Here is a 26,426-nt window from a genome sequence, read left to right as displayed (position 1 = left end):
AATGGTTAGTTGTAAAGCATCAAAATTACAGCTCATGTGCCAACTCAAAGAAAATTAGCGGGATAACTAGAAAGGATACTTGAGCCCCCACAATTTTAGCTAAGAGATAAAGACAATAAGGGACTCAGACTCCTAAGAGGGAGATAACCCAGATTCCTGAAAGAAAAATATATCACAAGTCAAGTTGGACTCTATCGCTCCAAGGAAATAACCTCTATGTAAGACCAAGTTCTCTCCAGGCACTCTCCACCAACTCTAATGAGACTAAATTCTCCCATTGTGTTGAACGATATGTGAGGTCATGAGACATTGTAAAATCATCACCTATTATAGTGGATTTTGCCTCTAACAATCCATGAACGTAGACTTTTATGCCGAATCACGTAAATTCATGTCTCCCTTTATTTATTTTTATTTGCTTATTTATTATTTATATCATGGATGAACACGAAAAGTATCATATCGACGTCCGAATCACCAACGTGGGTCAGGGATAACTCTTTTTTCCTTTTCCAATCTGTTGTGCAATTTTGGCGTTAACAATTACTAATGCTATAAAAAGAAAGAAAGAACGAGAGATGTTTTTTATCGCAAATTTTAATTGGATTGAAATAAAATAAAAGAATAAAACAAAAATCATTATTAATGGCGTCCAAAGTATACCTGACGGAAACAGTTTTCAAACCTCAAGCAGCTCATGCACCGATCAATGCATGTAGGAAATCAATACTGAAAAGCCTTTTCTCATATACTTTGGATGTTGAACAAAAGTAGAACAAAAGAAGCCTTCAAACTCAAATCGCTCATGATTTGTATATGATATTGGCTAGAGTTAAGGGGTGGTTGAAGAAATATGAAGTCGAACAAGTTGGACAAAAGCAAAACCTCCGTGATCTAACAATGGGCCAGCAACCGCCCATTTATGTGCAATTATGGGTTGGGATTTTGAGTTAATTGTTTTGGACCCCATCAATTCGATAAGCGTTTGGAATATTCGTATGTACATTTGGGCCTAAACATCCAAGCAAATCAACAAGTCTTTTCTCTCCCCTTTTTTCTTTATGAGCTTTATTAACCTGTGAAACGAGTAAAAATAACTTTTCTCGAAGACACTGAAGATCATTTGTCAAATCTGGTTGGATAGTGAGATAAGATGAAATGAAATGATTTTAAATAAAAATTAAAAATTAAATAAAATATTATTAAAATATTATTTTTTAACATTATTATTATTTTAAAATTTAAAAAAATTGAATTGTTTATTATATATTTTGCAAGAATTTAAAAAAATTATAATAATAAGATGAGATGAAATGAATTGAATATTTCTCAATCCAAATGACTCCTAAATTATTGGCATTTTTCAGCTGTTTGTCTTTACGAGAATGACTAACACATGATGGTATTATCATAGCACAAATTTGGAGAAAAATATACCAAGCAGGCTTGATTTAGATCACTAGATAGAACAGGAGTTTGATACAGAACAAGACTCATTTAAACCGAAGTTCACTTCATAGGTCTAAAGTAGAGAAAGAACATCTTGTGCTTCATCAAGCATTAATACAACACTAATTGCTGGGAGACATCAAATCGCTTGCAAATTGCAAGACAATGTATAACTCTCCTTTAAAACAGTCAGAAGAATTAGAAACTATCTGTTACTGATTTCATTCTGAAACATGCCCTAATGAAACAATAATCTAGAATACAGTAAAGTTCCAAAACCAAAGCATTTGACAGAGAATGTCATCGCCTGCTGGATATGCTGAAGGAGCTGACTTTCATGGGGGTTGCAATGACCAGCGGGGCCTCAGGTGAATCGGTGACGGCAAATTTCTCATGCATGAAACGACTATCAACTATGGAGTCATCCTTCAGGACTATCTTGTAACAATAGCAGCTCTTGAGACCATCCTGATTGCGGTAGCATTCATGAGAGCTATTCTTCACCTGTAAGAAGTTCCATATCACACTAAATTTGCCCACTGTTGCAACCAAATGGCGCTCCTGCTTTCCATTCTCCGTGACCTAAGAATATGTGCATGAAATTGTTCAGAGTGCACCCAAGAACTAATGAAAATCACAGGAAAACTAGAGGTTCCAAAAAAAATGGCAAGTGTATATGAAAGACATTACCGACAGAGTCAGAGAGCTCTAATAACACTTTTCTCACAATCGGCACAAAGAACATTCATTAAAAAATACGATCAAAGTTCCAATATTAAGTTTAAGATTAGAGAAAGATTTACTTAAAAACTTTTAGAAGGAAAAAAAGAAGAGAAAAGGGCGTAACCATGACAGACCACATCCCTAAATTGGTATATTGATAATAAATTTTTTCCTAAATAATAAAAACTCTTATCTCTATTTTGCTCCAAAAATCCCTAAATTATTATATTGAAAATATATTTTCTATCTTCAATATGTCTATAATATTTTTTGTGTATCATACATAGACAATATACACAATGAAAATATATATATATATATAATATAAACAAAAAACTTAATTCCGCAACTGATATATGGACTTCTACATTTATGAATTTGAGCATAAGCTTCAGTTACACAAACACAAACAAATCGGTTATAAAGAAATTATTTTATATGTAAAGATAAAGAAACATAGATCAAGGAAAAACATCCAGGGACTTAGCAGCTTCTACAGAAGAAAACCCTGCTCCCCCAAGTAGAGGGGCATAAAATTGCTAACGAAACGCAATCTTTTTGATGGAATGCTCATCAACCAGATTCAGCAGGAATTCATGATAAATGACAGCATTAAAATAAATGCAAGAAATGCTAGCCAAGTTAATCAAATAGCTGATTGCCCAACCACTAAACCAAAGCATCCATGAGCTGCAAATTCAACAGCACAAAATCATCATAATGATAATATAATCAATATTTACAACTACAACGAAAATTTCAAGTTGAAAATTCCCAATCTGACAAGAGGTATGAAACCCAATTTCATGTGTGCGCGTGTATGTGTCAACCGGTCAAAAGCTGGAGGTACAAAGAGGCTCAAGCAAAGAGAGAAAGGTGAGGAGAAGATTCTTCTTTCTCCCTGTAAACACTATTATAGTGTGTAGAGTTGACATAACATTTACTTCAATGACAGTCTTCACTCAAGATGCTTTCATAACAATGCTTTCCAAATCAAATTCCAAGTACATGGCAAGATTAATGAGACACATCAAGAGCATGCAATTCATCTCTCAAGAAGCTAGTTTGCAATTTCAATACATAAAGCAAAAAAGAGATAAAAGCAACAATAGAACACATCAAGAACCAGCTATTCCATTAACACCCTGCTTGGAACCAATTTATGAATCCAAATTCAAAGTCAATTAATTTCATTAAATAGAGAAGAACAGGAAATATAAACTAAATTCATATATACCAACTAAACTCATATATAAAGTGAACTAGTAGACATCACAATCAAATTTAATTGTTTGGAGTAGACAAGACAGAGTTTAGCTTCATTTAATACTTGGAAAAACAAAAAATAAAAATAATAGGATGAGTTTTCCCATACCACCCCCTAGATTAATTTAGTATCCAAATTTGTAAATCAGACAAAAGTTAAAGGACAATTCAACCCTTCATATATTCTTTTATGGAGTTTCAGTAAAAGAAAAACATAAATTGTTTGATATATATATATATATATATATAGAGAGAGAGAGAGAGAGAGAGAGAGAGAGAGAGTTCGCTAGTGTCAGTACATAATGTGGGGTATTTGGTAAAACGATTCTTCCGTGACATGAAATAAATTCAGATCAAATTTGATAATATGAATTCGAATTCAATTCATGTGCCTGGTAATACGTGAAATAAATTTGCATTCAATTCACACCAAGCACACGAAATAGGCTAAATGAATTCCAATTAAATGTATTTTTGCCAATTCATGGGTTCCCAAACGTGTTAAGTATGGTTAACAACTAGATGGATGAAATTATGCAATTAAAGCAGATGAAACACATATAGATACTGTCAGGAAACAGCCTAGATCTTGTATGTATGTGGCCTTGTACTGATTTAAATAAACATTACAGGGATCAAAAAATAAGAAAATTAAACTACTCTACCAGCTATACGATCTGCTATACATGGAAACCGATGACCATATGTATTTACAATATGCAGAGATAATGCAAGGAATAGGAATGCCAGATATGCAATCATAATATATTCTAGCAATTACTGAAGTTGAAATGTTCTTATATCTACGCACCCAATTCCAAATGTAATTGCCATAAGAATCAAATAGTAACTTCTTAAACTATTTTTGCGGCTAGCTGCTGAACAAAGGCGCAAAGAACAGGCACAGAATATGTACACTTACCCATGAAAACTGAGCATTTCGAAACTTATTATTTACTCCAGCTAGATGCGAATCCAGTGGGTTTAGCTTCAACAATCTCGGAGCTGAGATCCTATTCCCCATACGGCCACTAAACCCATTCTTTGTTTTTCCATCCTTGTCAGTAAAGAGCGTGCAGATAAGGATCAAATAGGTATCCGTAGTCCCCAAGATCCACTTCCCATCAAAGGTAACATCCACATGAGTAATAGGTGAACCAAGGCCCGGGAAAGCAGTCTTTGCTTGTCTCATAGAGTTGATCGAATACAATCTAATCTTCCCATCAAGAGACCCAACAACAATTGAGCCATCACCAGTAGTTGCAAAGCACTGAAAATTAGTCCCTCGGGAGAACTGATGCCCCTGTGTCCAATTCAAGACGGGGGTGCTAGCATTAGCAAGATTTTGAACCATCCCTTTTCGATCACGCATATCCCACCGGCAAAGCCTGTTGTCATCCAATCCCAGAAACGTTGAGCCTGAGGGATCCAATTGTGCTCCTTTACTCTCATTTGTCACATCCCTCATTGTAATATCAGTTCCATCTTTCTCAAACTTCCACTCCGTAACAATCCTCCCAGTTTCAATATCAAGCTGATGGAGCCCTTTGGAGTGAGGCTTCCCACCATTCATTGGACTCATGAGGAGCATATTAGTCTCTGCCTTCATAAGCAGTGCCTTTCTCGGCGTGGAGTGCGCCAAACTCGAACCACTCCTGTAATCCCCACCGTCGAAATTGACATAAACTCCTTTCCCTTGAATTCCATGAGCGAAGTTCTTGACAACTTGAATGCCCGAATCACCAACTAAGAAACTATTATCCAACGCCCCCAATGCCAAGCTCTGTATCCCACCATTGGCCACCTCCTCGAACTCCTCCCTCAAATCTTGGCTCGCTCTCACCGGCGTTTCTGAACTCGGGCTCTTTGAGAATGCATCATCAGCGTCTTCCCACATAGAGTCGTCCAGAGTTTCCGGCTTCAACCACCCAATGAAGTCTTTCCCGTACAACTTCACCTTATTCTCCTCGGTGGCCTCTACCCCGTACGTATTCTCAAACAAACATTCCTGAAACTTAGCAACAAAGCCCTTGTAGTCTTCGTCGCTATAAAACTTCATCGCCCAAACACCTTTGGCCACAAAATCAACACGACGCTGATCCCCAAAAGTCTTCAATTGCGCCTCCGTTGAAACCTTCACCCTAATCTTGGAACTAACTTTCAAAAACCACCAAGAATCTCCGCCTTCCTCGTCATCTTCCCCGTCTTCGTCCTCGTCATTGTCACCGTCGATTCGAGAGGTCTTGACGAAAGAGTACGAAGTGAGTTTCTCTGAGACTACCCATTTGGCGATTGGGGTGTTTCCACCAATGTGGAGGTAGAGCTTGACGGCATTCTTCAGATTGGGGTTCTGGTCTGAGGAGGGGTATTTAAGCTGCAGGGCCTTGAGCTTGGCCTCTACTTGATCGAGCGAAGACGGTGTTTTGGGTCTGCGCTCCGAGGACCTATCTTTTGCGTCATGGTAGTTTTCTTCTTCTTGTTCAGCTTCTTCTTGTTCCGACTGTTCCTCGTAATTTTCGGCGTCGGAGTCGGAGAGTTCCAGATCTTCGCGGCTGTGATTGGCACCCATCTCTGTTGCTTTGTGGTGAGGAAGAGACAGAAACAGAGAAAAGGAAAGGCTTGACAATCTGACAAATGGGAATTAGGGATCTGTGATTCTGAACTTGAAAGAGCGCCAAGTTCGAATTTTGAAATTTGAGCTTCTTCCCTTTGCTGGTTAGGTTAGGTTTTCTGTTTTGTTTAATCGAAAGAGGTAAAGAGATGGATCCGGTCGACGACTCATTTAGAAACCGTTGAACCCATTTAAACCATTGAGATGAAATGAGTAAATTATTTATAGTAATGAGTAAAATTATTTATTATATGAGTAAAATTATTTACAGTAATGAAATACATAAATGTCGTACAGTTATTTTGAAAAAAAAAATTATTATTAAAAATTTAATTTTTTTATGTGAATTTCTTATTTATTTATTTTTGTTAAAGTGATTGTACAGTACTTGTATATTCATGACTGTAATTATCATTTCTCTTATTATATTTTATGTAAAAATTTTAAATATTTGTAATGATGAGAAGAAATGAAATAAATCTTTTCAATATCCAAATGAGACCTTATGCCAAAAAAAAATTATTTGTCTAGAGGTAGGCTATGTATATGTCGAGTAATTATAATGTACTTCTAACCTTCTAGGATACACACATATTTCAATTGGAGGTGGTTATGTTGGGTTTTGGCAAGTGGGATGAAATATAAAATTTTTATTTTATTTCATCTAATTATTATAATTTTTTTAAATTTTCACACAAAATATAATAAACAATTTAACTTTTTCGTATCCCAATTCAACTTCTTCAAATAAAAAAACAAATAATATTAAAAAATAATATTTTAAACTTTTATCTTAAACCAAAACTTTTTATCTCACTATCCAAACCTTAATGTCTCTAGCAAGTGAATTAAACTTGTGGTGGATTTTGCTTGTGTACCATGTCCCTGTTGCTGTTGTGGAATTGTGGAATGCTGCTGTGACTTCTTGTTTTCATTGTGGAATGTTGTTGTGGAATTAGATGTTGTAATTTGATGTAAAATTAGCTGCTGCTGGTTACTGATTGGTGCAATTAGATGTTGTAATTTTATTCTCTAGTGTAGAAGAGTTGTTTTGGTTAGTTATACAGTTTGTCTCTGCCAATCTTATATTTTTAATTAATAATCAAATTATAATTAACATATAAATGGTAGAATTGCAAAATTTGACAAAAATAATTAGAAAAAATATTATTATTAAATTAATAATATTTTATTATTATTTTAACTAATAGATGAATAATCTAATGTGGGAATAGGCTTTGAGTGAAATAATCAAATCAATCATGTGATAGTATGCAAATTATTACTTTGCATTTGCATAATCCAATACTAAATTACCAATAATGATCACTTGTTGCATACTTCAATGATATCTCGGATTAACAATTTCATGCTTAGATAGGAAGAGCCTTCTTCTTCAATTGCACTCTTGGCCATATCCCCAAGCTCTCTAGCTCTCTTTCTTCTATCATGTCCTTCCTGATCTCCTTCATCCATCAACTGATCTATTGCCATTTTAACCTGTTCCCTCTTCACCACCGCCCCATGCTTCTCTTCCTGTCCCCAATTCACAGCAAATTTGGCCCCCACAGGCACACCGATCTTCAACACTTGCACAGCAAACTTCTCATTGTAAAATTGCTCAGCAAACAGCGGCCATGTTATCATTGGCAAGCCTGCACATATCCCTTCAAGTAATGAGTTCCATCCACAATGTGTCAAGAACCCTCCAACTGCAGGATGTGACAAAATCAACAGTTGCGGAGCCCAACCCTTAATCACAACCCCTCTCCCGTTGACCCTTTCCTCAAATTTTTCTTCTGACATCCATTTCTCAAGCTCAGCTAATCTGTCTCCTGATCTTATCACCCAAATGAAAGGTCGGTTTGATGCTTCTAAGCCTAACCCAAGCTCTATCAGCTGTGCAGATGTCGAGCGACTGAGGCTTCCCAAACAAGCGTAGACTACGGAACCTTGTCTCCACGAATCAAGCCAAATCAGACATTGGTTTTCATCAATGGAAGACTTGTCACCTCTGGCAGCCTTCTCTAGGTTGTTTTGGTTGGTTAGTGACACAGGGCCAATACACCAAACTTTCTCGCCTCTGACCTTTCGGTATTCTCTAACATATGATGTTTCTAATTCCTCGAAAGAGTTGACTATAACCCCATATGCTGCTAGTTCAGCCTCTCTAATTTCTTTGCGAATACCAGCTGTGTTGGCGGGGACAATATTGACAGAATTAGGTAGTTGGGATTTAGTTAGCTCAATTCTATCAGGCAAACCAGGAACTTCAAAGGGCTCCGACTCGGACACGTGCTCACAAACCTTGGATGTGATTATGTTGTGTGTACACAGGAGCGCAAAACAACTAGTACCATCAAAAACAACTCTGGGAATCCGAAACTTACGGGCTGTGCGGTCAGTCCAGGCAAGATATTTGTCGGAAATGATGCAGCTTGGAGGAGGATTTAGCTCGACCAGAAGCTGCTCCACTGGTTGTTGTAGCATGCTGATGCCTGTCAACAGATTTTTGAACATTTCTTTTGAGGGGAGGGCGTCCATGCTTTCACATCCTTCAGGCAACCCAACTTCAGAGCATGGAAATTGGACTTGGAGAAGCTGGATATGGAGCCCTGATTGGGTGGCCTGATCTATGACTGGTTTAGCTCGAGCGCCATTGATGGGGGTGGTGATTATGGTGACGCACACACCATGCTGTGCTAGTAACTTGGCCATATCCGTCATGGGGATCAGGTGGCCTTGGGACAGGTGGGGGAGCAAAACGAAGTGAAGGTTTTGGGTTTCAAGAGCCATTAGATTTGAATGTTAGTGGAGACTGAATGACGAGGATAAGCAGTATAGTTTGACGGCATTGCGTTTTATTTATATATAAAGGGCAAGTCATCTTTGGGCCAGGTAAGAGATTCAATGAGTGAAAATAAATAGATAAATAGGTTATAATGTGCCCTTAACTTTTGTAAATTGGTACAACTTTAGTGCATTTTATTTAAAAAATATATCTCGCTATTAAGAAATAAAGAGAAATTTTATTTACAGTCCTCACTTGAGAACTGTATGTATAGACCTTTTATTAAATGAGAAAAAATATCATTTTAAGATAAATATTTTTGTAATTTTAAAAAAATTTAAAGATAAAATTATTTAGACTTGCATTGTAGTCCCTATTTATCTAGCATTGTTCAAAAATAAATTTTCTCATGGAATTTTCAAATTTGTTTTTTTTTTTAAAGAGAGTAGACAGGACTTACATATTTTAAGATTGTAAAAATTATTTAATTTATTAAAAATATTCTATTTTAAGATAATGATACACCTACAACTATTTTACAATTAGTTTACAATTTATTTTATATCAATCAATATAATTGTGACACTTTATTAAAAAATCATTTTAATTTTATGTAATTACCCTTCATTTTAAATAGAGTAGTAAAGTAGTTGTAAACTAGTTATAAGCTTATCATTTTGCATTAATTTAAAGATTGAAAGTACTATCTTGAACCTTGATACAAAATAAGAATGATTTCTACAATTCAAGCGGGTACAAGTCTATTACAATCTGTCTAAAAAAAGGATGGTGCTAGCAGGTGCCTAATGTTTGTCTCTGGACGTAATTTTTGTTTTTTCTTTCAAGTATTTTTTTAACATTCTTAATTATTAAGAAAAAAAATACACATATATATAATTTTATTAATAATCACTTCCTTAATTATTAAATTAAAATTAAAATGCATGAACGGTGAGATTGAGCAGTAATTTTGAGGGGCTCCACAAGCATTTTCCTTAAAAAAAAAAAAGAAAGTGGCACACATCTCAAAGCCGACATGAAAAGCTTACTTTCACGATGGACTCTTTTATTTTTGAGTTGTGCTACGGATTAGTCACTACTCACGACTGATCCGTAGCACACGTTACGTATCTACTTTTTTTTTGTGCAAAACGCACCAGACCTTCTACTCATCTTTCTCTCATCATCGCTCTCTAGCGTCTCTCTCTCTCATTATCTCTCTCCAGTCTCTCTCTCATCAACTCTCTCATCCCTCATTGTCTCTCTCTCTCTTGTCGGGTCTCTCTCTCATCTCGCCTCTCTCTCTCCTCGACTCTCTCTCTCATCAGATCTCTCTTTCATCCCTCATCGTCTCTCTCTCTCTCATCGGTTATCTCTCTCTCTCATCCATCAATTCTCTCTCAGATCCGTCTCACTCTCAGCTCACTCAATGAAACGATGTGTTTGCTGTCCACATTAAGTATGCTTCGGATGTAACGAAACAGTGGATGCTCCCAAAAATATTTCTTTATTTTTTTATCAAAAGAGCTTTGTAGAGCTTGTATATCCTATATATAGTATTGTTCTTTTAACAAATAAATTTAATCGTAAGCTTTGCATCGTGCATGTTGATCACTATTTGTAAAGTCATAAAATAATATAAAAAATCTTGCTCATTCGGTTGCAACTTGCAGTAAGAGCATTGGCATTGGACTCATCAAATGAGTCTAATCTTCAAAATTTGATGATTTTAGCTTTAAACTCCTGGCATTGGATTCATCATATGCTCAAATGTCAAGCTTTGAGCTACAGTAGATTTCTCTTCATCTTCAAATTTGAAGACTCACTATTCACACTCTATAATCATTATTTTATTTATTTAAATTAGTGTTTCCCAATTTTGAGCCACAATATATTTAAGTTGAGAAACAATAATTTAAATATCAAATTAAATTATTAATTAACATATAGTTAGTGTAATTGTAAAATATAAAAAAAATAAATTAAAATATTATTATTAACAAAATAATATTATATTATTATTTTGATGAATCCAATAGCTAATCTAATGTGGAGTTATAAATAGAGAAGTTTTAGATTTATGAAAAATATATACTTTTCATCAAATTTTAAAAATGAAAATGATGAACCTAATGCTAATGCTCTAACATTCACCATTGATCGTTAGTTAGAAAAAGGGAACAAGGACCTTGACCATTAGTTGAAAACTGGGCGGGCTTGGCACCTTACTTTAAGCCTGCCCATTGCGCGCAGTGACCTTGACCATTAGAGAGGTAGGTCTGATCTGATTATATCAATTATATCAATTCATTTTATTTAATTATTATAATTTTTTAAATTTTTATATAAAATATAATAAATAATTTAATTTTTTTAAATCTCAAAAATAAAAATAAAAAATTATATTTTAATAATATTTTATTTAATTTTTAAATTTTTATCTCACCTCATCTGACTTTTATAATCAAAACAATCCTTGTATAAACCTCAAACGATCGGAATTTTCGATTTTGGTGAACTATCTAGTATACTATATATATTTTCATTCACTTTCGTTGCAAATCTTGGTCTGTTCAATCTTTTTATGTAATGGCAATTATATATATATATATATATAGATATATTATGTTTGCATATTATTTTTATAAATTTCAAATTTAGATGGCATTTATATAATTTTAAAATCTAAAAGAAATTTATACAATTTAAAATTTTTTTGTAACATTAAATATGTCCCCTTCAATCTTTTTTTTTTTAAATTTCATTATTTTAAATAATTTATCGTCTATTTATTTTTTTTCTTTATCTTTTTTGTGTCTCTCAACTCAAGTTTGTAATTTTTATATCATTATCTTCTGACACAAATATCCCTACCTTTTATGTATTTATTTAATTTTTTACATTTTCAACATATCTTCATTTTAAAAATCTTCAATTCTTCCATAATATAATAGCGATAAAAATATATATACACACAACTACATACATGATACATACTTATATATACATATATTTGTTTTTATTAATTATCAGTTTATATATGTATAGTTAATTATCAAATAGTACATTAGAAAATAAGGTATCGAAATATTCTGTTCGTTCAAAAACTTAAATAAGAATGATCATGAAAATGGAAAGGAAGATTAAAATCGATCCATCCATTGTCAATAAAAAACTTAAATTTGTAGTACTTATCATGTGCATGAGACTTCAGAGGGTCTTGCAAAGTTCAAAAGCTCCACTTCTTCCTATGTCATTTTTTTCTTTTGCTGAATTTCTTACTATGTGATTTACTTTCTCTAAATAGTTCCAAGTATAAATTTTTGTGAGAAAATTCCTTGTTTGTTTTTAGAGATAAGATGAGTTGAAATTAAAGTTAAAAAATAAAATAAAATATTGTTAGAATATATTTTTTAATATTATTTTTGTTTTGGAATTTGAAAAAATTGAATTGTTTGTTTTATTTTGTATGAAAATTTAGAAAAGTTTTAATGATAAGATGATAAATTTTTAAAGTTTTCAAAATTTTGAATTTTAGTCTTGAAAGCAAATCAGGCGTTAATTGTTCTTCGTTATATATTTTTCTATTTCTACACTAATTGATGTCATATGCTTTAAATGATTTCTTTATTTTGCATTGTTAGAAGGCTATTTAAAATATACTACATCAATTAGTTTGGTCCAATATGATAATTAAAAATCAAGATGAATGATAACACTATTCTTTAATGGCTGTTTCACTTATGGCCGTGAGATCATATAGGGTACATGCATAGACTTAAAAAAGTGCTGACAATTGCAATTTTTTTTTTTCTATGCACTCTTCATATATTTATATTATATATATGCAATTTAAAAAATGGTTATAAGATGCCTAAGGGTGAAAAATCCCAACAAACACCCGGCCACCATAGTTAATACAGAAAAAAAATAAAAATAAAAATAAAATAAAAGATTACGAGATTGACAATAAAGCTGATCCCTACCGATCCCCTTTACTACCCATCCCCATTAAAGGGGATCGAGTCACCATGTGTAGTTTTTGTGCAATCCAAATGGTGGACTATGTTGCCACGATTAGGAGCTATGGCTATTGGGGATGTGCTATTCTAAGAGCATTGGTATTGAATTATGCAATTGCAAATAAAATGAATAATTTGGTTAACAGAAGATGAAAATATCCTGCATTGAATTATCCAAATGTAAACTAAGATGACTTTTAGCTACAGTAAATCATCTCTTACGATTATATTTGACATTCACTGTAGTTCATCCAAAACTATTAAAAAACTATTTCTTTCGTCTGCACACTCTCTCTCTCTTCCCTTGATTTTTCATCTCTATTATACTAACTATTTTTATTCCCTTTGTTTCTTCCTCCCGCTAGCAAATTCTCTCCATTTCACCCTTGTGCCTTTTCTCTTCTCCTAGGGTTTCATTTTTGTGCCTTTTCTCTCCAGTCGTTGAAGCCCTCATGCCTTTTCTCTTTCATTCCAGTGGGTGAAAGAGAAGTTAGGATATTGAGCTTGAAATAAAAAATGTGGTATTGAGAGAGATGTGGAATTTCTTTTCAGTGAAGAACTTCCAAACCAAGATTGGAGATTCAAAAGCAGGGACGAAGCTTTTGGATATCATTCTCGCCAAGGTTACTGAGCTTGGATTTTCTTTTTCAAACTTTATGTTCATATTTATCTCGTGTATGATTTGTGTAGTTCTTTTTTTCTTAGATGTTTATTCTTTTTCTTTGTTTTTGAGTAGTCCGACTTCCTTGGAATCTTTTTATCATTTTCTTAGTTTTTCTTTTTCAATTTTCTCATTTTCCTTGGAAACCAAACCGTGGTAAGTATGTGTGTGTTTTTTTTTCTTTTTTTGTTGACCCAAATGATAGGAAAAATAGTTCATAACTAGAAGTTTTAGATTAGCCAAGAGTCAGGACATGTGTTAGAAGTTTCAGATTAGCTGGAAGTTTCAGATTAGCCAGGAAAAATAGTTCATGGTTGGAAGTTTTAGATTGATATTGGATACTCTTCAAAAAATCCTTTTCAAGTTGTAGAAATTTGATTGCAAAGAATTTGTTAGTGTAAAGATGTAGTTCATAGTTGGAAGTTTCATAGTTGAAAAATAGTTCATAGTTGGAAGTTTCATGCTGCATAATATTTTATTTCCTGTTTATGAAAGATTCAACAAATTGGCGCATATGTTACACGATAAACATCGATCATATACATAATTTGGGAAACTTAATGTGCATCCATTCTGTAACAGAATTTGATTGGAAAATTTAATTCTGGATGTAGCTTAAACTGCTTGCCCCTTGCCTTCAAAGAATTGCTATAAGATATTATGCATTAGATTTTTAATCGAAATCATTTTTGTTTTGGATTGTATAATATAATTTGTAGTCAAATAATAATAGATCTCAAACGCTTTAGGCCCTTCAGCTTTCATTTCATGATTGATGCAGTCTTAATGCTTTTTCAGTTAGAGTGGCAATATATTTTTCAGTTTTGATCATCTCATGTATTTTGGCAGTCAAATATATATGATCATGATCTATTGTCAAATATATTTTGGCAGTCAAATAGATACATAGTTGTCAATAAAAGAGGAGAAAAAAAAAGATGATGATGATCTTATTGCTATTTAATGCAATTTAATTTGAAGGTGCATTAAATAGATAATAATATCGTTTGAGTTGCTATCATTAATTTGCTTCTCATCTCAGAATGATTATTTTGGTCTTGCTAATTATAAGTTTGACAGTCCATTTTGCCTTTCAAGGATTGCACCAGCTCTTGCTTAACATTGGTTATGGTTGTTATATATAAAGATATATACTCATAAAACCATCTCAGTATGTGCTTTGAAATAACAGGAAATTTCTAAGCTTTAAGATATATGCTCATAAAACTGATGTGATGATTTTGTGATGATGGTTCTTATCTGAATTCCATTGTTTGAAGTGCTGATGAACTTGTTCTGTTGTCTTTATGTTTGTGGTGGGAATGACAGGAATGCTGCATTTGCCAAGCCAAGTACAAGGACAAGGAAGAATTGAGGCAGTTGCCATGTTCGGTGTTCCCATGCGTTCCACCTCAAGTGTGTAGATCAATAGCTCAAGCCTCCAAATTATATCTTGTTGTCTTCTTTGTAAATTGTAGTAGAACTCGGATTGGCCCTTCCTGCTTTGTATAACATTAATATTTCCACGTAGCTCTTTATTTAGAACAAAAATTAATAGAACAAAAAATATTGAAAAAAAAATATTATTAAATTTATATTATTTTATTATTATTTTGACTAATAAATAGATAATCCAATGTGAGAATAAGTTTTGAGTGGAATAGCCAAATGCAAAATCATGTCATATTATGCAAATTTTACATTTGCATTTGCATAACCCAATGCTAAGGCTCTAAGTTGTTTAATTTATAGAGAATTGTTAATATTAAAAATTGCACAACATGTCAAAATGGGAGAAAGAATCATTTACGACCCGTTATGATGATCTGGGACTCGATCGATCTTCGGCGTGATCCAGTATGGCTGTGCGTACTTCCATGACAGTGAATAGAAAATAAATACTAAAAATATAAAATATAGAGACACACACAAACTTACATGATTCAACATAAACCCTACGTCCACGAGGGTTTTTAGAAGGGAATATCTTCTATAATAAGCTTGTTTACAGTCTCTCATCTTCACTGTATAATAGATATCTGAGTTTATCTTCTAATGGAGAGATCTTCGCTGGAGTTCATCCCCTCCCCTTGAAAAGCCAAAGTCGAGATTAAAGAAGAAGCCCCCATCAATGGCTTGGTTCCTTCCTTTTATCTTTTGACCCTTGCTTGCTTTATGTCAAATCACATCTCCTTTATATCACTTCTCTTATTTTCTTGCTGACACTTTGTCCTCCATTAGCTTTTTGTCTTCTCCCATACTCTCTCTTTCTTCCCTTCTAATGAGACCTCACGCCTTGGGTTGGACCTAGAAAACACTACGGGCCTGATTATATTTTATCTCTTCCAGTTGCCCACGATTCTTAAAGGTGATTTGTTCTACTAAAGACCTTGAGAATCTTTCAAGATAAAATATGCAATCGAAATCACCTGCCAAAGTTCATAGAGAAACAAATTCCAAGAGCGGGTTTCTCGTTATCAATTTGACTCGTGTTAAGCGACAAAGATTACCTAGTGTGGGATTAGGAGAGTTGCGAAACATACACTCGATCGCATTAGGTGGTGAGCACGGAGCTCGGCTGTGGCGGAAGTTGTACTCGACTGCGTAAACGGAGAGTGTGGAGCTCGGCTGTGGCAGGAGGTGTACTCGACAGCATAAATGGTGAGCAACGAGCTCGACTGTGGCGGGAGTTGTACTCAACCGTGTAAATGGCCAGCGCAGAGCTCAACTATGACGAGAGATTTACTCGACTGCATAAATCGCGAGTGCAGGGCTCGCTAGTGCTAGGAGATGTACTCAACCGCATAAACGACAAGCGTGGGGCTTGGCTAAGGTGGCAAATGTACTTGACAGCGTAAATGGAGAGCAAGAGGCTTGGTTGTGGCGAAAGATGTACTCGATCGCGTACATGGCCAGTGCAGGGCTTGACTGTGGCGGGAGATGTACTCAACCGCGTAAATGGCGAGGGCGGTGCTTGGATGTGGAGGGAGGTGTACTCGATCACATACATGGAAAGTATGGAGCTCGACTGTGGCAGGAGATGTACTCGACCGCATAAATGGCAAGTGCGGGGCATGGCTCTAGCGGGAGGTGTATTCGACCACATACATGGCGAGCGCGGGGCTTGGCTATGGCGGGAGGTGTACTTAGCCGCATACATGGCGAGCACGGGGCTCGACTATGGCGAAAGATATACTCGACTGCTTAAATCGTGAGCGCGGGGCTCAGGTATGGCGGAAGATGTACTCGACTGCGTAAATGGCGAGCACAGGGCTTGCCTGTGCCAGGAGCTTTACTTGACCGCATAAATGGTGAGCGCGTGGCTTTGCTATTGTGGGAGTTGGGCTCGACTGCGTACATGGCGAGTGTGGAGCTCGAATGTGGTGGACAATGTACTCGATAGCGTAAATGGCGAGAGCTGTACTCGACAGTGAAAATGGCGAGCGCAGGGCTCGGTTGTAGAGTGAGGTGTACTCAACCGCATAAATGGCGAGCGCAGGGCTCGACTGTGGCAAGAGATATACTTGATCGCGTAAATGGCGAGCGCGGGGCTCGATTGTGATGAGAGGTGACAGGAGATGTACACGACCATGCAAATGGTGAACACGGGGCTCGACTATGGCAGGAGGTGTACTTGACCACGCACATGGTGAGTGTCGGGCCCAATTGTGGTGGGAGATGTACTCTACAGTGTAAATGGCGAGCGTGAGGCTCAATTGTGGCAGGAGCTGTACTCAACTGCAAAAATGGTGAGCACATGACTCGCTTTTGGTGGGGGGTGTACTCGACAAAAAGCGTGGCAAGCACGGGGCTTGACTGTGGCTGGAGATATACTCGACTGTGTAAATGGTGAGCGTGAGGCTTGGTTTTGTCGATAGGTGTACTAGACTGTGTACATGATGAGCGCGGAGCTCGACTATGGAAAGAGATGTACTAGATCGCGTAAATGACTAGCGCATGGCTCAGTTGTGGGGGGGGGGGGGGGTACTCAACCGCGTATATGGCTAGCACGGGGCTCAACTGTGGCGGGAGATGTACTCGATCGCATAAATGGCAAATGCGGGGCTCAGCAGTGGTTGGAGGTGTACTCGACCATGTACATGGTGAGCGTGGGGCTCGGCTCTGGCTGGGTGTGTACTTGACTGTGTACATGGCGAACGTAGAGCTCGACTGTGGCGGAAGATGTACTCGACCTTGTAAATCACTGGCGTAGGGCTCAGGTGTGGCGGGAGTTGTACTCAACCTCGCCAATGGTGAGCAAGGGGCTCAGCTATGGTGGGAGGTGTACTCGACTGTGTAAATGACGAGTGCGAGGCTCGGCTGTGGCGGGAGATGCACTCAACCACCTAAATGGCGAGCTCGGGGCTCAGCTGTGGCGGAAGGTATACTCGACTGTGTACATGACGAGCGCGGGGCTCGGTTGTAGCGGGAGATGTACTCGACCGCATAAGTGGCTGTCTCAGGGCTCAGTTGTGGTGAGAGGTTTACTTTATTGCATACATGGAGAGCGTAGAGCTACTAGCATGGGGCTCGGTTGTGGAGGGAGGTGTACTGGACCATGTACATGGTGATCGTAGGGCTCGATTGTGGCCGGAGATGTATTGGATCACATAAATGCCAAGCATAGAGCTCGACTGTGGTGGGTGATATACTCAACCGCATAAATGGCGAGCTCGGGCTCGATCATGGCTGGAGGTGTACTCGACCACGTAAATGGAGAGCGTGGGGCCCGACTTTGGTGGGGAGTGTACTCGACCGCGAGCATGGCAAGCGTGGGGCTGGAGTTTGGCGGGAGAGTTATTTGACCACTTGATTGGCTAGCGCGGGGTTTGACTTTAGTGGGAGATATACTCGACCGCATAAATGGCAAGCGCATGGCTTGGCTGTGGCGGGAAATGTAATCAACCACCTAAATCGCGAGCTCGGGGCTTGGCTGTGACTGGTGATGTACTCGACTGCGTAAATGGCGAGCGCGGTGGCATGTAAATGGGTATTCATTAGACATTTTTGTTTTCGATGGTGTCAGTGAGATTTGTCTTTTCCATCATGAACAGCTATTGACATGTCCATTTTATTGTCAATGTTGAAGTTTGTATTTGGTAACCCACTCAAAGTGGTCATGGAACCTGTAGACCCCTTGGATCCACCCTAGGCGGTTGACTCGTTCTCGAAGGTATTTTGCACATGGTAGTTGTGGAGTTTAGAGGCTCGTTAACTCCGAAGGCTCGTTCTTGAAGGAGTCTTGCTGGCAGATGTTATGGCACTAGTGCATACCCGGCATTCGCTGGTGGAGATTCCATCCCATGTTTCTTCTTGTCTGCCTTTGTAGATTGAGGGAAGGGATGAGGCAAGCCCGTGGAGACAAAGTACTTGGCTCCCCTAGTCTTCTCGTGGACCTCGTAGACTGAGGAAAGGGATGAGTCAAGTCCGTAGAGACATAGTACTTGGATTTGGTCTTCTCATCAACCTCGTAGACTGAGGGGAGGGATGAGTTAAGCCCGCAGAGACATGGTACTTGGCTCATCTGGTCTTCTCATCAACCTCGTAGATTGAGGTAAGCCCGTGGAGACAGTGCTTAGCTCTCCTGGTCTTCTTGTCGACATCATAGATTGAGGGAAGGGATGAGGCAAGCCCTTGAAGACATGATGCTTGGCTCCCCTGATCTTCTCGTCATTGGAAGTTTAGGAATCGGTGTGAATAGTTGGGGCGCACATGAATTGTCCCATCGGAGCATGACGATGGTTTAAGGCATCTTGGCGGGGCTCGTGAGCAGCCATGTTTCGGTTGTGAGGGAGGTTTGGGGTGTCCGCATGCATGTTAATGATTGTGGAGAGGCTGTGGCCTAGGTAAGCAATGGGTGTAGCCAAGGGGAGACCTTGACGTAAAAGGGAGAGGAGTTTGCATGGTCGAGAAGTCTGGGCGAGGGGTGGCTTTGTTGTCAGTGGGCGAAGAGTCTGGCCGAGGGGAGGCCTCGCCCTGAGTGGGCAACGAGTGTGCGTGGCCGAGAAGTCTAGGCGAGAGGTCTGCATTGCCGTGGAATGGGCTGTGCAGCTCGGGTGAGGAGCTTGGGCGAGGAAGTGGTTGCTCACCAATGAGTGGCCGAAGTTCTTCTTGGGCCATGGAGGTGGTTGCTTGCCACTTGGTGGCCGAGCAACTCGATCTACCTCGCCAGTGACATAAATTGTCGGCGGACTTGGCAGTACCTAGCTGTGGTTCTGCTAGCTCGTGATGACCACAAGGGAGGCCCCGATGGGTGCGTGTTGTGCGCACCTATTGCTCGCTGTGGGCAATGCTAAGCGCAGGCACTCTGGCAGGGATAGAAAACTCCAACAGTCCACATGGTGGTTGCAAGCACTGCTACCATACAACAGTTGGGTTGGGCCAAAATGATTTTGGCCACAAGCAGCCGCCCTGTGCACTTGTTTGTGTGATAGGGTTGCCTTCATGCGGGGTGGTTGCTTTCATGGCAGCAGAAATCTCCGGTGGCCATCGGCATGAGAGGGAGTTATGCAGTGTAGTGGAGGTTGCTGGTGGATCGGAGGCAGCCGATAATGCGACCACCGTCTACGTGCGTGGCCCCAGCTCACGGAGCTCGCCACCTCTGTGCACGAGGATTGCCGTTGCGGCGGTAGAAATATCAGACGACCAAATTGGTGGTCGTCGGGACCCTCACCAGGCTCAAGGTCGATGGGCGAGGGACGTCCTGGGTGCACGTTAACGTGCACCCTTCTTACATACCGTGTGTGGCACTATTCATAACATGCATGGTCATCAGATTCCCCTAGTGCACACCTAGTTTGTGCCCGCTGGCCAAGTGCATGGCCTAGTGTATTTTCATGCACAACATTTGTAATGTGCACTTAAGTGCATAATATGCATAAAGATCTAGTAGTAAGCACTCAGAGTCAAGGTTTTAAAAATCGTTCCGTTACGATCGGAATGTTTCGTGCCGAAACAGTAACTGGTAAGGTGTGATGGGTTGTTCCGTTTCAGCTCAAATTCTGACCGTTCTGGTCAGTTCCAGTCCATTTCGGCCAAATTTCGATGTTTCGGCCAAAACATGTATTCCAATCCAAAATTGGGCTAAATGAAAATTTAGTAAATATTCTGATAAGAAAAGGGCAAACTTGTAAAAGTCTCAACCCTTTTCATCACATATATATGCATCATTTCTTGTACAAGCAAGTTAATAAAAAGACCTTAATTACAACTTAAATGTTAATACATGAATTGAAGTAAAGTAAATGGGCGAGAGAGGCAATTAGACCTGATGATCTTTTCAAGGTAATCAGAAATAACGGATTGCCAAAAAGAACCCATGGTAGTATATATGCACTGTGTTCTTTTATGAAGATATTTGATTTTTTTTAGCAGTTTTTTTTACATTGATTTTTTTTAGCAGTGTGATTGAGAACTAATTACAACTTAAAAATATTATTGAGTTTTTTGAATATATATATTTTTAAGACTTGTATTCATATTATTTTGGAATATAATTTTTCTATATATATATATATGTGTGTGTGTGTGTGTAATTTATCTATATATCGACTATCCCAAAACGATACACTGAAACGTACCGATACCAAAATATTTCATTCCAGTACTTCAACCGGAATGGTCATCAGAACAAAATTCAAAACTTTGCTTATCCCAGTTCAAGTTGCTGGAGAGTTTTAGGCTCCTGGCCCTACACACAGGGCGCATAAAATGCATTTAAGTGCAACACATTTAACTGCATGGGTGAGCAACTGTATTTTTTGTAAAAAAATTAAAATTAAAATATTGAGAACACTTATATGGGAGGATTTAATCTGCATGTTTGGTGACCTTTTAGCGCATCAGAAAATCGTCATTCTCCCACTTCTGGTATAGAAAGGAACCCAGATCCCACATACGACGCCAACTGTTAATGTCAAAAATCGCACAATAGGACAGAATAGGAGAAATAGTCATTCTCGGCCCGTTATGACGATCTGGGCCTCGATCGGTATGGTCTAGAGCCCTCGATGTAGCCCGTACAACTGTACGTATGTCCATGACAGTGAATAAAAAATAAATACTGAGAATGTAAAAGAGAGGAAGACACAGATTTACGTGGTTCGGCATAAAACCTACGTCCACGAGAGTTTTTTGGAGGGAATATCCACTATAATAAGCTTATTTACAGTCTCTCATAATCTCTCATCCTTACTGTACAATGGATATAAGAGTTTATCTTCTGATGGAGAGATCGTCACTGAAGATTATCCCCTCCCCTTGAAAAGCTAGAGTCGAGATTAAAGAAGAAGCCCCCGTTGATGGCCTAGTTCCTTCTTTTTATCTTCTGACCCTTGCTTGTTTTATGTCACATCACATATCATTTATATCAATTCTCCTCTTTTCATGCTGACACTCTGTCCTCCATTAGTCTTTTGTCTTTTGTCTTTTCCCATCATCTCTCTTTCTTTCCTCCTGATGAGACCTCCCACCTTGGGCTGGGCCTAGAAAATACAATGAGTTTGGTTATATTTTATCCCTTCCAAGAACTTAACTTCTTTAACTGGATACTTGCATATCCTTGAATATGCAATGATGTCACTTATAAAAAAAAAAAAGCTATTTATAAATCTCTTTATTTACACACCAACCTAGCGTACTGTTGATGTGTAATTCTTTTATATCAATTATGTTTAAAATTATTGCTATCTTAAAGTTTGAAATAATCATATATTGAGTTTCACATGCCAAGTGATGTGCTTAGAAACCAGATTAATAAAGCAAATTAAACTATGCTAGGATATTTAAAAGGAGGAATGAGAAAAAAGCTAGACATCCATATGTGGAACTAATTGTACGTGTTGCATGCATGGCTCGCTGTGTTGGCAACGAATCCTGACGTTTGAACTAAAGGCTGGAAGAACGTCAACAAACTACAAACTACAAATTAGGTATATGCAAAGGTCGGGTTACGTTCCAACTACAGCGCCCAAAGTACTCCAAATAATGTAGATGTTCCACATTTAATTTTAAAAAGCTAATCTACATGAAAGAAAGAAAAAGAACTCCAATATCATTTGGCAAGGAGAGATCGTAAACTTGGCATTGAAAGGCAAATTGAAATTAGCATGCATTTTCAGACAAGCAACAAGTTACGAAGACTCATACGTAGGATCAAGGAAAGTCTAGATTACTATTATGGAGGGATAAAATATCATAGCCCATAGTTGGGCCAAGCCCACTAGGCCACCACTAGGGACGAGAAGGGAAACAAGAAAGAGACAATGAGGGACATGAGAGCATGCAAATGTCAGAAGGGTCAGAGGCCAATGAGAGCAAATTAGACACGCCAAGGGTAAAGTCAACTCATGACAGGGGGATCAAATAAAGGGGATGGACCAGACGACTTTAAAAGGAAGCTCTCAACTTCTTCTTCTTCGGTTCTTCTTCAACCCCGAAGAGGAGTGCTCTAGAGGGATTTTCTTCTCCAACAAGAGAATCTCCAGCTTTCTTTGTACAGTAAGATATGAGGAACCTTGAGTGAATGTAAACAAACACATTATAGTGGAAACTCCCATTCCCAAACCCCCGTGGACGTGGCCTAGTGCCGAACTACGTAAATCTTTGTGTCCATCTCTCTTTACTTTCTCTGCATTTATGTTCTATCCACTACCTTGGGCATATGCATCGACACCTTACGCCACACCGAAACATTGTTGAGGGCTCCAAATAACATCGATCGAGGCCCAAGTTACCCCAGTGGGCTGAGATTGACTATTTCTCTCGATGTGTTGAGAAATTTTTCTAGCATCAACAGTGGTGCCGTCTGTGGGATCTGATCACATTCTAAGTCGTTGGTGGGAGAAGGATGACTTTCTAGTGCACTAAATAAATCTCTGAATGAAGTCTCCTACAGATAAGTAGTCTTTGCTTCATTGCTCTTGTTTTTATTAATGACACCATTTCAAAGATCGGGTGAGTAAACTCTACGTCTTCTAGATAATATCGAACGACTTGCACACGGCACTTGCAACTCAAGTGACCGGGCCACTTACCTTCCGAGCTCGGGGGTATGTTTTGTGCATGGACACATGCACTAGCGGACAATTACTGAGCGCTTAGACATGCAGTACCCACCAAAGCAATATGGTATGCATGCACAACATGTGTCACACACGGCATAAAAGTGCACAGTTCCGTGTACGTATTGGCCATGCATGGCAACCCGGCGGGTGCACGTCCTGTGCACCTGAGCTGCACCTCAGGCCATGCATGGCCTAGAGCCATAGGAGGCACTCCAAGCCATCACACAAGCCACCGGCATTTTCTGCCACGGCTATGGTGATCACCAGAAATAAAGGTTGTGCACGTCGTGCACGGCAGGTTGTTGCCCCGCAAAGACTGAAAGGCTCACGGTTGGCACCTGACCCTTTAGCGGCCACTACCGAGGCCACCGAAGGTTTTTGTCTCCAATCGAATCGCTCCCATCGCCAAGGGCTGAGCACAATGCATATAACGGGTGCATGATCGCATGCATCATCTAGGCCCATGACAGCCAGCCGCGGGCCCACTGCACCTGCCGATGGCCACTAAGTGGCTCGCCGGCAGTTTTTGACGGAGACCATCCTCCTAAGGCAGCTCCGACGAAAGGACCACAAACCGTGCTCTTGCATGAGATGAAGGCCTCACAGCCCAAGACCGCTGTGGCACGACAGGAACTACGGTGACAACCAGATGGTCTGCTGATTACTTATGTTTCCATTGAGTGGCCACCTCCTGCAGTAATCGCACGCAAGCATCCCTACGGGTGCATGATCCTGTGCACCCAAGATGGTCTCAGATCCATGGCCAAAGGAAATGGTCAACCGCCACGAGGGCTGCCGGCATTATCTGCCACAACCATGGTGATCACCTCCTCAGTAGTCCCTCACTGGCACGAGACCCATCTGCCTGGAAACCATGCACTAGCTCGGGAGCCACCTGCTCGGCAACCTAACGACTCGGACCAGGCCCCACTGCTAGGACACCGTTCACCTAGCTCGGGAACTCCGCAACCGAACTTCCCCTCAGACGCTCAACTCTGCACAGTCCCCACGTGCATGGACTTTTCACAACTCGGTAAGCCCTACGTGCATGGGCACCTCCCAGTTGCAGGACTTGGACACCGTGTGCCTAGACCCCTCACAACTCGGACTCGTCGAGCTCATCTCCCTTCAGTTCATCAACTCAGCTTTTCAAGATGTGACCCCAGCCTCAGTTCAACTTTCGGATTTGTCTTCCCCCCACGGCCTGACCACTCACCATTTAGGCACGAACCAGGCCTACACGACTCGGATAACCTTGCATTGCTCAGGACGCTTTGCATGGGACAGCCCTACACGGACTCTATTGCACCACACAAGACTCAACCACCCAGCTTGGACCACTCAGCCTCCCAGTTACAGGGCTGGGATGGACACCACCTGCACTGCAAAACTCTGCTCGATTTGTGTTGTGGCGCTTCCAGCACGTACAATACTTATCAGTGCGCTAACGTCGATAAGGTCTATGCATTATGACCTATATGTGACCTCAATTGTCTCGTGCATATAAATATTCTGTGGGGCCTCGTGTTTTGGATATAGTTAGAGCACATGGGATTCATCGTCACCTTCAAAATTTAGGTAAAGGGGAATGCTTATTCAACCGATGGTCTACTCATGGTTTGGCCAATAATTTATTTATTTTAGATTAAATAAATAAATAATATTTAATTTACATATTTTTTATAAAAAAAAAGTTTTTAAAATATAAAAAGAACTTAAAAGAAAAAAAAAACTCTAAAAATACACTGCATGGATTCACTATTGGTTGGGACTGTCAGTCCAGTAGCACTATCCTTAGATAAAATACATAAAAGAGTAGTGAAATGTTAAATATATTTATTAAAAAATTTATTTTTGTACATGTCAACTATTGATAGGCTTAAAGTTATAAAATTTAAATTTTAAAATAAAACTAGTAAAATAAATCTTATAAATAAAAATATAAGTAAAACTGTAACTACATATAATACTATTCTTTTTCATAAATTCAAAAACATTCAAACTATAATTTTATATTAGATTAGTCAAAATAATAATATATTTTTTTTTTTAATAATAATTGTTTAATTTTTTTTTTTATATTTTGTAACTATACTAACTATATATTAATTAATAATTTATATGAATATAGGCCTAACAAAGAGCATATATGATATCAAAAGAGTGGAAGAGGAGATCAAAGGTTCAAAGTTTAAGCTTGGTGAACTAAACATCTGCTCTAATTATGCAGGTGAATTGGACAAATATTACATGATGGAAAAGAAAAAGGTATCCTTAATAAACTACATGCATGGCTTTTCAGGTCAATTGCTGCCAAACTCTTATCAGTACTAACTACGTACTGAACCCAGTCTCTAATTCAGAACCATAGTTAATGCGAGTCCAATCCATCCAGCATCTTCATCTCTAACTGCTGCAATATTTGCTTCACAAAATCTTATATCTTTTCTTTCTCAGCGCCCGTTAGTATTTTTTTTTTTCAAAAAAAAAAAAAAAAAAAAAGACGACACTAAGGATAGATTTGGAATGGGATGAGATATAAAATTCTCATCTTATCTCATCTCATCATTATATTTTTTTTAAATCTTCATATAAAATATAATAAACAATTCATTTTTTTCAAATCTTAATTCAACTTTTTCAAATCTCAATATAAGAATAATACTAAAACATAATATTTTAAACACTAAGACAGATTTGGAGCATAAAATAAAACACAAAATTCTCGTCTCATCTCATCATTACACATTTTTCAAATCCCAAAACAATAATAATATTAAAACTTAATATTTTAAACTTCAAAACAAAACACTTAGTTGTGTTTGGATGTTGAAGTAAG

General features: G+C 38.4%; 2 protein-coding genes across 2 annotated transcripts; both read right to left on the bottom strand.

Moving 5' to 3' along the window:
* Positions 1-1,475: 1,475 nt before the first annotated feature.
* LOC108985791 (protein CYPRO4) lies at positions 1,476-6,242 on the bottom strand. The gene is made up of 2 exons (XM_018958214.2): positions 4,361-6,242; positions 1,476-2,031 (listed from the first exon to the last, which is right to left on the bottom strand). The coding sequence occupies exons 1-2, from the start codon at positions 6,005-6,007 to the stop codon at positions 1,750-1,752; spliced, it is 1,929 nt and encodes a 642-aa protein (XP_018813759.1). The 5' UTR covers positions 6,008-6,242; the 3' UTR covers positions 1,476-1,749.
* A 1,031-nt stretch (positions 6,243-7,273) lies between these two features.
* Positions 7,274-8,968, bottom strand: LOC108985787 (UDP-glycosyltransferase 73E1-like). The gene has a single exon (XM_018958210.2). The coding sequence runs from the start codon at positions 8,843-8,845 to the stop codon at positions 7,376-7,378; it is 1,470 nt and encodes a 489-aa protein (XP_018813755.1). The 5' UTR covers positions 8,846-8,968; the 3' UTR covers positions 7,274-7,375.
* Positions 8,969-26,426: the final 17,458 nt, after the last annotated feature.

Source organism: Juglans regia, chromosome 6 (assembly GCF_001411555.2).
Source record: "Juglans regia cultivar Chandler chromosome 6, Walnut 2.0, whole genome shotgun sequence".
NCBI classification, from domain to species: domain Eukaryota; kingdom Viridiplantae; phylum Streptophyta; class Magnoliopsida; order Fagales; family Juglandaceae; genus Juglans; species Juglans regia.
Note: the sequence above shows the minus strand (reverse complement) of the source record. Positions and strands in the feature narration are given on the sequence as shown.